Source organism: Heteronotia binoei, chromosome 17 (genome assembly GCF_032191835.1).
Source record: "Heteronotia binoei isolate CCM8104 ecotype False Entrance Well chromosome 17, APGP_CSIRO_Hbin_v1, whole genome shotgun sequence".
Taxonomy (NCBI): Eukaryota; Metazoa; Chordata; class Lepidosauria; order Squamata; family Gekkonidae; genus Heteronotia; species Heteronotia binoei.
In genome coordinates this window covers 4,655,688-4,667,893 of record NC_083239.1, presented here as the reverse complement: position 1 = coordinate 4,667,893, position 12,206 = coordinate 4,655,688, and the positions used below count along the sequence as shown (strand labels likewise).

Genomic DNA, 12,206 nt, shown 5'->3' with positions numbered 1-12,206 from the left:
TTTGTATTACTTATTCTTGCAAGACGTACCAGAGTAATATACCATTGATGTAGTAGAAATAGAATAATAGAGTCGCAGAGATGGAAGGGGTCACACAAGCCATCTAGTCCAACTCCTTTCTCAATGCAGGATCAGCCTAGACCATCCCACACATGTGTTTGTCTAGCTACTGCTTAAAGATTGCCAGTGAAGGGGAGCTTACCAATCACCCTAGGTAGCTGGTTCCACTGTTGAACAACTCCTAGTGACGTTTTTCCTAATACCCAACTGGAACCTTCCTGCCCATAATTTAAACCCGTTATTGAAAGTCCTATCCTCTGCTGCCAAGAGGAAGAGCTCCCTCTCCTCCTATAAGTGACAGCCCTTCAAATATTTAAAGAAAGCAATTATGTCCCCCATCAACTTCCTCTTCTACGGATCGAACATGCCCAGTCCTTCAGCCTTTCCTCATAGGGCTTTTTGTCTCCAAGCCCCCAATCATCCTCGTTGCTTTTACTCTGCAACAGCTACATTCTTTCCACATCCTTTTTGAAACGTGGCCTCCAGAACTGCACACAATATTCCATGTGCAGCCTGACCAATGCAGTAGACAGCAGGAGCATGACATCTTTCAATCTGGATGTTACACCTCTGTTGATACACCCCCAAGATTGCGTTAGGTTTTTTTGGTCACTGCATCACATTGGCTACTCCTATCTAACTTATGGTTCACCTGTACCCCACGATCTCGTTTACACACAGTGCTACCTAGAACTGTATTCCCCATCTGGTATGCGTGTTGCTCATTTTTGTTACCCAGATGTAGAACTCAGCACTTATCCCTGTTAAATTGCATTTTGTTTGCTTCCACTGACTTTTCCAGTGTGTTCAGATCTCATTGAATTCTGTCTCTGCTCGGATTTCCCACCAACTGCTCCGCAGAAGCAGGAAGATCCGCAGCTTTTGCGTCGCTAACGTAAACTGGGTTTTAGCGATTTACATTTGCAACGCAAAAGGCCCGGCACTTCCTGCTTCCGCGGAGCAGTTGGTGGGAAATCCGAGCAGACGCTGCGCAGGGAGGAGGGACTTCGCTCCGTGGTAAGCTGTGTGGGAAAAAGCTCTCTGTCTTCTGGGGTGTTTGATACTGCTCCCAGTTTCATGTCACCTGCAAATGCACTGGTGATTGCAGGATGCCTGAACATTCAGGTTGTAGAATTAATGGTGGTTTCTATACACCTGCAACTCCTCCCAGGAGATAATGAGCAAAATGTGGGTGTAGTCCATCATTCCAGCAACATTGAGAAAACCTATGAATGGGTGCCTGCTCTGTCTATTCTGTACGGAAGCACATAACGTTCCTGTAAATTGGCTAGCATGACATCCAGCAAGTTGTGTGGATAGCGGATCACTGAGGACTGGGATACCTAGAGAACCTCATCCATGACCCCTTGGAAGGATCTGGTAGCCAGGAACCTGATGGAGAGGAGGATGTTCTGTAGGACAGGAAGGGTGCAGAGAGTAGGAACTTGGCTAGCCCAAGTTCCTTGCACAGGGCCTAGGTGGCTGCCCTGTCCAGGCAGAAGCAATCCAGGCATGTGCTGCCTGACAGATGGAGCTTCCTGTACAGGTTGGTGTTGAAGCATGTGAGAATAGTTCTAGCGGTTGACAGGATTAGCTCTGCCACCTCATGCTGCTGTGTCTTCTGGTGCATGGTGGCAGAACAGGTCTCTGCCATGAACTGAGGTGTCCACTCTGAATGATCCTATTGTGCCTGCTCAGGAACATGGCCTCATACCCAGTGTGACCCTTAAATATGGGCAGTGGATGAGGATCTTTCTGGAGCTGAGGGAGGCCGCCACTTGGGCAGTGAATACCACCTATGGTAGTGGATGGCTAAAGCATTGAAGTGTTTAAAAACCAGTTTACGTTAGCGACGCAAAAGCCGCGGCTCTTCCTGGTTATGTGGAGCAGTTGGTGGGAAATCTGCGCAGACGCTGTGCGGTGAAGAGGGACGTCGCTCCGCGGTAAGCTCTGTGGGAAAACGGCCTGAGTAATTAAGCTCTCTTGAATTAGATCTCGAATGAGAATTTTTGCTGCATTGCTCATTTTCTCAAAGACTTTTTCATCATGAGCACTTCTATTCATTGTAATTTCCTGCAGACTAGTCCTTTTCAAATCAAAGTCTTTCCCCCTCTCCGCATCTTAAATAATAGAGTAGATTAGCATATGCATCTGGTTTTAGTACTAAAATTTTAATACCAACTTGGCGATTTATTCCTCTGCTGAAAAGCGTTGATTATTCCCTTTTCCGCTGAGTCTCTAACATCTGAGCCAGCTTGACATAGGCTAATACAAGGAATGATCTGCAGCTGCTAGATGAAAAAGCACTGCTCTCCTTTTGTTTTTTGTTTTGTTTTTTTCAGCAGCATATATTTGAGACAGTGTGTTACATTTATTTCCCCAAGCCTTTTTTGTATCAGGGTTCCCTTCATAAAAAATAAACACCTCTCCCCATTTCATTAGAATTGTAGCCAAAAAAATATTGTGGCAAAGGGTCATTTTGGAAACAGGTATCAGTGAATGGTTTGCAGGGAATATAGCCCCATGAAAAATTTAGTAGTTTAATTGTTTCATATAACAATGTTTAATAGTATCATATAAAGTCTATCATATAAAAATGAGATTTCCTGGTTCACATCTTGTGCTCTGTTGATGCACTGGCCAGCTTTTAAGAAGAAGAAGATGATGATGAAGAAGAAGATATTGGATTTATATCCCGCCCTCCACTCCGAAGAGTCTCAGAGCAGCTCACAATCTCCATTCCCTTCCTCACCCACAACAGACACCCTGTGAGGTAGATGAAGATATTGGATTTATATCCCGCCCTCCACTCCGAAGAGTCTCAGAGCAGCGCACAATCTCCTTTCCCTTCCTCCCCCACAACAGACACCCTGTGAGGTAGATGAAGATATTGGATTTATATCCCGCCCTCCACTCCGAAGAGTCTCAGAGCGGCTCACAATCTCCTTTCCCTTCCTCCCCCACAATAGACACCCTGTGAGGTAGATGAAGATATTGGATTTATATCCCACCCTCCACTCTGAAGAGTCTCAGAGCGGCTCACAATCTCCTTTCCCTTCCTCCCCCACAACAGAAGAAGAAGAAGAAGAAGATATTGGATTTATATCCCGCCCTCCACTCTGAAGAGTCTCAGAGCGGCTCACAATCTCCTTTATCTTCCTCCCCCACAACAGACACCCTGTGAGGTGGATGGGGCTGGAGAGGGCTCTCACAGCAGCTGCCCTTTCAAGGACAACCTCTGCCAGAGCTATGGCTGACCCAAGGCCATTCCAGCAGGTGCAAGTGGAGGAGTGGGGAATCAAACCCGGTTCTCCCAGATAAGAGTCTGCACACTTAACCACTACACCAAACCGGCTCTCCTTTTAAGAGTCTCCTCTGTTCTCTGTGATGCTTTCTGAGAACTTAGTGAGCAAAAAAGAGCCTGGTCCCACCCTTAGGCTGTGTGAGTCTTCTGGGAGCTGATGTTGGACCCCCACCTCTGCTAGGTTGACTCCTAGAATCTCCCAAACTCCAAAGCCAGCTCTCTTCCACTTTGTTTTCCCCTCTTCTGCCAAAGTTCTTCCACCAATGAAAAAGGAGATCAGAAAGAGTTTTGAAAGAAATGCTGCATCCCAAAAATTCTTCCTATATTTCATTGAAAAATGAATGTTTAATTATAAAGAACCTAATTGCTTTGTTCAGGTTAGTAGCTGGGTTGGTTTGAAGCAAAAAAACAAAGTTGGAGTTCAGCAGCACCTTTAAGGTAAAAAAAAAAATTAATTCTGGGTATAAGCTTTCATCTGCATGCACGTTTCTTCAGATACAGTGAAACAGAAGATGATGAAGAAGAAGATATTGGATTTATATCCCGCCCTCCACTCCGAAGAGTCTCAGAGCGGCTCACAATCTCCTTTCCCTTCCTCCCCCACAACAGACACCCTGTGAGGTAGATGAAGATATTGGATTTATATCCTGCCCTCCACTCTGAAGAGTCTCAGAGCGGCTCACAATCTCCTTTCCCTTCCTCCCCCACAACAGACACCCTGTGAGGTGGGTGGGGCTGGAGAGGGCTCTCACAGCAGCTGCCCTTTCAAGGACAACCTCTGCCAGAGCTATGGCTGACCCAAGGCCATTCCAGCAGGTGCAAGTGGAGGAGTGGGGAATCAAACCCGGTTCTCCCAGATAAGAGTCCGCACACTTAACCACTACACCAAACAGACTTCCTCAAGCCTAACATATAGATAGGGTGTAAGGTTTTGCCCAGATATCATAAGACTCTCTGAGTATACGCAGAAGCTTTATTAATAGATCAGATACCAACCATTATAAGCATACAATCGCAAAACTATGTCTTGCCAGACTAGCATGGATGGTCACTCCCCCAATAATTATACCTCCTGAAAAAACAGCTCCTCTTTTCCCCATGCCTGCCAAAGTCATTTGAATTAATTATTATAAAGTCTTTCCTCAGGCCTCAATGTTGCTTCCTTCAAGGGCACATTCCACAGGCTCATCCCAGTTCCGTTGGTCCATATCAGCACTGCCCAGAGAGACCAGATTAGAGCTGTTTCCCCATGCTCCCTTTCCGCGTTCAAACTGGGAACATCCCACTATGCACAAAGCACTGGATGTTTAAGAAATACAACAAATGTTAGTAGTAATGAATACATTAGTAATCTCTTGGCTTGACTTCGTGAACGAAGATTTAAGAAAGGTGCAGTAGTCCACGTCTGCTGCAGGCTCGCTGGTGGCTGATAAGACCAATGCGGGACAGGCAGGTCCGGCCACAGTGGCTGCAGGGAAAAGTCTGATTTGGGGTTGGTGCTGTAGCAGTGCGATTCTTCCTCAATCTCCTTTTGTCCTCAAGACCAGCTATGCGTGCGTTCTCAAAGGAAGAGACAGCCTGGTGGATGGTGTGTTTCCATGCTTTGCAATCTGAGGCTAGGTCAGACCACTGGTGATGGTTGATGCAACAGGTACCAAGGGATTCCTTCAAGGAGTCCTTGTACCTCTTCTTTGGTGCCCCTCTATTTCGATGGCCGGTGGAAAGTTCGCCATACAGGGCAATCTTGGGAAGGCGGTGGTTTTCCATCCTGGAAATATGCCCTGCCCAGCGCAGCTGCGTCTTCAATAGCAGTGCCTCGATGCTTGTAACCTCCACCCGCTTGAGGACTTCAGTGTTGGTCACAAAGTCACTCCAGTGGATGTTGAGGATGGTGCGAAGGCAGTGCTGATGAAAGCGCTTAAGGAGTCGCAGGTGATGACGGTATAAAACCCACGATTCGGAGCCGTAGATGAGGGTTGTCATCACAACCGCTTTGTAAACATTAGTAATATGGGGTTGGTAAATCACATGGATACAAATACATCTGCAAAATAACAAATTGTTAACAAGCAAAACTAATCATACCAGCAAAAAAGTAATAGCACCGTCCCCAAATATACTTGTCAGGGACCTGTTCCTGACATGGGGGAAGGGGGGATTAGTTGCCAAGTAGGGCTAGTTAAGAGTCAAGATGCATAAGTAACTGAGTAATAAGTATAGGTTCATCTTTAGCACTAGCCTTACCAGGCTGTCTGCCACAGCGGGCAACTTCCTTCTGCTGCTGCTCTGGCTCCTGTACTCAGTCAGTTCAGTGTTGGGAGCAAAATTAGGAGGTGGGGTGCAATGTTGTGCTATACCATGGCATCACACAACATAATTTCTCCCAGCCTCTGTCCCCCAAATGCTTCCATCTTCACAATGTTCCCAGTGGCAACTCTACTTAGCACAATGTAGGTTCTCTGATAACTTGAAAAAGACCTCATCTTCATTCTGACTACGGACTCCCTTTATATAGAGCTTGAAAAAAGAAACTTAGACTGGTTACATACCGGTGGTTACATCATTCTCCTCTCCCTCTTTTGATCTACACAACAACAACTCTGTGAGATAAGTTAGGCTGAAAGTATGTGAGTGGTCCCAGATCACCCAATTAGCTTCCACAGCAAGAACCTGGGTCTGGCAAACCCTGCTCTGAAGCACTAACTGCTACACCACGCTCGGTATCCTGGGGGGGGGGGGCTGCTGCTGAACAGTAGCAAGCAGCCTAGTTAAGTCATGCCAGTCTGGTGGCATCAAGTCACCCAGGGGGTGCTGCCAGGCCTAGGAGGAGATTGAAGTTCTCCTGGTATCACAATTGAACTCCAAACAACAGATCTCTCTCTCCCTGGAGAAAATAACTGCTTTGGAGGGCAGACACTGTGGCATTATATTCAGCTGAGGCCTCTCCCCTCCCCAAAGCCTGGCTTCCATAGACTCCACTGCAAAATCTCCAGAAAGTTCCCAAATCGGAGCTGGCAACCCTAGTCAGGAAGGGCACCAATGATTTTTCCCTCAATGGCCAAAACAGGGAGTTCTGGCCATCACATTTAAAGGGATAGCACACCTTTTTAAACACCTTCCTGGCTCTCTCTCTCTCTCTCTCTCTCTCTCTCTCACACACACACACACACACACACACAGACACACACATACGCTTGTAGTTGCTCTGAAATGAAAGCAAAACAAACAGAGGGTCTGTGTTGCTGACCCTTCCTATGAAGTACTTCCTGCTCAACTTTAAAGGCACACAGACACGCACAGATTTTGAAACAGACCTGTTTGCAGGTTTCTAAACCTGCCCGAGATCTAGAGCTGCATGGTGGCTGTGGGGGTGGGGCTTCCCCTGCTAGCCAGCTGGCTGGGGGTGGGGGAAAGCCTGTAAAACCAGAGGATCCCCCGCTGGGACCTGGGGATTGGGAAGCCTAGTTTTACAGGGCCTGTGGAAGGGTAACAAATCCTGCAGAGCATGAATGTTCTCTAGCAGAGAGTTCCATCAAGCAGGGGCCAGGGCTGAGAAGGCCCTGGCCCTGGTTGAGGACAGGCAGATCTCTGTTGGGCTGGGGTATCACCAGGAGATTTTTTTGTACCTGAGCATAACGCTGTATTGGGGACATATTGAGAGAGGCAATCCCAGTAGTGATATTAGAAGAGGCAGTAGGCATGGCTTCCTAGATCTGTGCTACTTCTGCCCAATTTGGGTTGAAGGTGGGCTGCAAAGGTGCTTCTGCAGCCCACCTTATACCTCCAGGAAATAAAATAGAGCAGGTTAGACATTTTAAGTATTTAGGTATTCATTTTCAATACAATGCATCATGGACTGTACAGCGAAGGTCTGCAATTAAAATGGCCAAGGCCAGTGCTCAGGCTATCTGTCGTTTCTTCTACAATAAGGGCAACCAATTTGTGCCGGCTGCTCTGAAAGTTTTTAAGGCCAAAACATGTGCGCAATTACTATATGGTATGCCATTATGGATTGGTGCGTTTGATTATTCCTTGGAACGCATCCAAGCCAAATTTCTTCGTAAAATTTTGGGAATGCCATGTTGTGTGCCTTATGCAGCCCTATGCCTAGAATTGGGGCAGGTTCCTCTTGAAACTAGGGCTTGGCCTCTAACTGTTAAATATTGGTTGAGAATACATTATAATTTTGATCCTTCCAGCCTTATCACTCAAATGCTCTCAGAAGCCAGTTACTCTATTTGGTTAGACTACATTGAGAAAAAGATCAGCTCTGTTGGTTTATCCTTAGAGTCATTATTTATGCTTTCACAATCAGAGGCATTTCGTAAGATCAAAGCCAGAATTCTGGATATTGAATTACAAAATCTTCACAGTGCCGCTAATAAAATTTGTTCGCCTGTGAGTCTAGGGTTCTCGTTTGATGTTGGTCATATGGCCTCCTATCTCTACTCTTTGCAAAACCCTCAACAGCGTAGGGCCTTCTCATTGGCAAGATTCGATGTTATGCCATCAGCAGTTTTCTATGGTAGATATCACAACATATCCTATGTGGCCAGACCGTGTCCATGTAAGTCTGGATCTATTGAAACTATTTCACATATTCTTCTGTACTGTCCCTTTTATGTAAGTATTCGTTGTCGATTTCTGGATCCTATTCTTCTAAATAAGATGGGTCTGGCTGATCCAGAGAAGGTGCAGTTTCTTTTGAAGGATGTTACTCCCGACATAACCGTGAATACTGCCTTATTCCTGTACTGGGCCAAAAAGACTCGTCAAGACAAGGAACAGTCGTGTTGTTTCATTTAACTGTGATCTTATGTAATTGTGCTCTAATCCTGAGGTTCAGTATGTTAACCTATTCTCTGTTTCTCAACCCATTGTTCTCCTATGTTAACCTATTCTCTGTTTCTCAACCCATTGTTCTCCTTAACCTGTTTTTATATGCCATTAAAGGTTGATTGATTGATTGATTGATACCTCCAGGGGTGAAACAGAATGGTGCCACTGTTGCCTGGGTCAGGCCCAAGGCTTGTGACGCCTCCATGTGACTACAATATATAAAAAAGTTTTCCTTTCATTGAAGACTTAACAAATTGGGGCGGAGGTGTGTGATGAAAGACTTTCCTTTTAGACCCAGCTTTTAGTGACTGAGGTTGAGTTGATACTGAAAGCCAAGCAAGAAGAAATGGTTAAAATGGGAGCTTTGATCTTTGCTGGGACTTCCCATTGTCTTATCTTGATGCTACATTTTTAGATGTTTTTTCTTCATCTCTTTCATGATGTGCAATATAGAAATCTAAATAACCGAATCATTATTTTTGAATATATGTAATTTGTTTAGTAAAAAAAAAAAAAAATCTCTCGATGTGATGGGCCAGAGAACTGTCCTAAATTTGTATAAAGATTTATAATTGAATGAATAGTAGCAGCAGTTTTAGCAGGGATCGTTTTAAACATTCCAGTCTTCTGTTTTGTTTTTCTCCTCAGATTGGGCATTAGCATTCAGGACAACAAACTCTCATATTTTGATTTTCTAAGATCAATTGGTGATCGTGGAGCATTCAGGAGGAAAAAACGTATCCTGCCACCCGTACCACCTATCAGCTTCATGCAACTGAGCACAGATGAGGCCATGATGAGGATAAAACAGATAGTTACAGCTTCATCTGATTTGTTATACAAGGTAGTTATATGGTCTTGAGAATTTACTACAAAATATCAACTGTCGTAACTAGGGGAGAGACTTTGCATTCTGCATACAGAGGTACTATGAATCCTCCAGTGGGAGTCCTGCCCATAGAAGCTGCATCTCCAAAGCAACAGAGATACCATAGTTCGTCTTCTATGCACTCACGTGAGCGGGCCGACATATTGGTAGGTTTTTCTGTGAGCCTCCAGGAAGTACCGTGCTTTTTTGCTGTTAGCCGCCCTGAGCCGCTTGGTCGGGGAGGGCGGGATACAAATAAAATGTGACTGACTGACTGACAGAGGCCCTTTGCTTGGGTCGACGTGGTCTGGGAAGGGAAATTCCCCTACCAGCCTTTGACGGTGTGCCACTGACAATGGCGCACAGGCTCAAGAGCTTGGGGGTACTATTGAAGCCTGCCTTGACAATGGAGGCCCAAATAGCAGCCACTGCTAAGTCCGCATTCTTTCATCTTAGGCGGGCAAGGCAGCTGGCCCCTTTTCTGGAGCATGGCGATCTGGCAACAGTGATCCATGCAACGGTCACCTCGAGGTTGGAGTACTGTAATGCCCTCTACATGGGGCTGCCCCTGTGCCAAACCTGGAAGTTGCAGCTAGTGCAGAATGCCAGCGCCTGGCTGTTATTAGGGCTCCCCAGGTGGGAGCACATTTAGCCGGGGCTCCGGGGACTGCACTGGCTGCCAATAACATACCGGGTTCGGTACAAGGTGCTGGTTATGACCTTTAAAGCCCTATATGGCTTAGGACCTGCCTACCTTAGGGACTGTCTCTCCCCACATGTTCCCCAGAGAGTGCTTAGATCTGGTTCTCAAAATCTGCTAGTAATCCCCGGGCCAAAGGAGGCCCATCTGAAGTCAACCAGGGATAGGGCCTTTTCGATCACAGCCCCCTGCTGGTGGAACCAGCTACCGGAAGAGGTGAGGGCCTTGAGGAACCTTGGGCAGTTCCGCAAGGCCTGTAAGACAGTCCTCTTCCGGTTGGCATATAACTGACTGGTGCCTAAAAACTGCGAAGGAAGGTTGTAGAATAGCACTACACTCTTGGATCATGTTTGTTTTATTGTTTTAGCTGTTGTAAATTTTTTAATGTATTTTAATATTTATTAATCTTATTGTTAGAATTTCATGTTGTAAGCCGCCCTGAGCCCGCCTCAGTGGGGAGGGAGGGATATAAATAAATAAATAAATAAATAAATAAATAAATAAATAAATAAATAAATAAATAAATACCTAGTCTAGCACAGCGTAGCATAACTCTTCTGAGTTTGTGACTGCACATGGTATCGAATACCTCCGAGATAAATGATTTCTGAATGGATTTGTACCTGACAAACTTTACTAGTGTGAGCTCCCAAATCTAGAACTTTATATATTTCATCTTTACACCACAGTTCCTTCACAGAAGCAGTGGCAGAGTGCATACTAGGGATAGGCAAATAGAGGTTCATTTCCCTTCATGGGGCCACATGAACCATGAACATCCACAAGCCTCTCTGCTTAACAAACCCATTTGTCCTGTGGGATTGCAAGGCCCACCACATGCAACTGCAGCCCAAGTGGATTTCACTCATGTCCTCTTCCGGTTGGGGAGGGACGGTGGCTCAGTGGTAGAGCATCTGCTTGGGAAGCAGAAGGTCCCAGATTCAATCCCCGGCAGCTCCAAAAAAGGGTCCAGGCAAATAGGCGTGAAAAACCTCAGCTTGAGACCCTGGAGAGCCGCTGCCAGTCTGAGAAGATAATACTGACTTTGATGGACCGAGGGTCTGATTCAGTAGAAGGCAGCTTCATATGTCCATGTGCAGTGTGCCTTGCAAAAGCCATTTAAAAGGACGGTCCCTTTAAATTGCTTCTGCAAGCTGTGCCCCGCATGAGTGAAGCCAGAAATGTGTAAACTCACAGTTTGGACATTACCATGTGTGGAATGCCATGCAAAAGCCATTTAAAAGTATTGTCCCTTTAAATCAGGGGTCTCCATCCCCCGCGCCATGGACCGGTGCCGGTCCGTGGCCTGTTAGCAACTGGGCCGTGAATTGTATAATTATTTCATTATATACTACAATGTAGTAATAATAATAAGATGATGACATTGGATTTATATCCTGCCCTCCACTCCAAGGCTGTGATCACACACACTAAATAATCCACTTTCAATGCACTTTCCAGCTGAATTTTGCCAGTTCACACAGTACAATCCAGTTGGAAAGTGCGTTGAAAGTGCATTATTTAGTGTGTGTGTGACCACAGCCCTAATGTCAGACTCTCAGAGTGGCTCACAATCTCCTTTATCTTCCTCCCCCACAACAGACACCCTGTGAGGTGGGTGGGACTGAGAGAGCTCTCCCCACGAGCTGCCTTTGAAGGACAACTCTGTGAGAGTTATGGCTGAGCCAAGGCCATTCCAGCAACTGCAAGTGGAGGAGTGGGGAATCAAACCCGGTGCTCCTAGATAAGAGTCCACACACTTAACCACCACATCAAACCAATAGAAATAAAGTGCACAATTGTATCATCCCAAAATCATCACACACATGCCCCAGTCTGTGGAAAAATGGTCTTCCACACAAATCAGTCCCTGGTGTCAAAAAAGTTGGGAACTGCCACTTTAAATGGCTTTCGCAAGGCACACTGCAAACAAATGAACTCTGAGTGGCAAGTTCAGGCTTTTGCAAGGCATGCCACCACAGCCTCAGCCGGGACTCAACAGAGCCCACAAAAGAGCACAGTCAAGAAAAAGGGGGTGGGGGAATAACCCTTTCTGCTCTCCCCCCACTAGGCTGAAATAGATGCAGGACATTTCAGTGATCCCTTTTGCTCTCACAGCAGCTGCCCTTTCAAGGATAACCTCTGCAATCACTATGGCTGACCCAAGGCCATTCCAGCAGGTGCAAGTGGAGGAGTGGGGAATCAAATCCAGTTCTCTCAGATAAGAGTACGCACACTTAACCACTACAAGAAACTGGTGTATTAGATATAATTAGATATCATAGAAAAAGTAGATGACTATAATAAATGATTGCTTATATTTATGCCTATGCCTATGTTTGTGCTCATGTAAGATGATTGTCTATGTATAATTGTAGTGATGTATTAAATATAATTTTGGTTTTTACAAAAGGGGATTACACTGAGAATCTTCA

At 45.7% G+C, this 12,206-nt stretch overlaps 1 protein-coding gene across 1 annotated transcript in view; it reads left to right on the top strand.

Annotated features, from left to right (window-relative positions):
* Positions 1-12,206, top strand: part of EFCAB6 (EF-hand calcium binding domain 6) — a 268,908-nt gene that overhangs the window by 194,956 nt on the left and 61,746 nt on the right. The window contains exon 31 of the mRNA XM_060258537.1: positions 8,852-9,047. Within this exon, the coding sequence (XP_060114520.1) occupies positions 8,852-9,047 (196 nt within the window). The remainder of the gene's footprint in view (positions 1-8,851; positions 9,048-12,206) is intronic.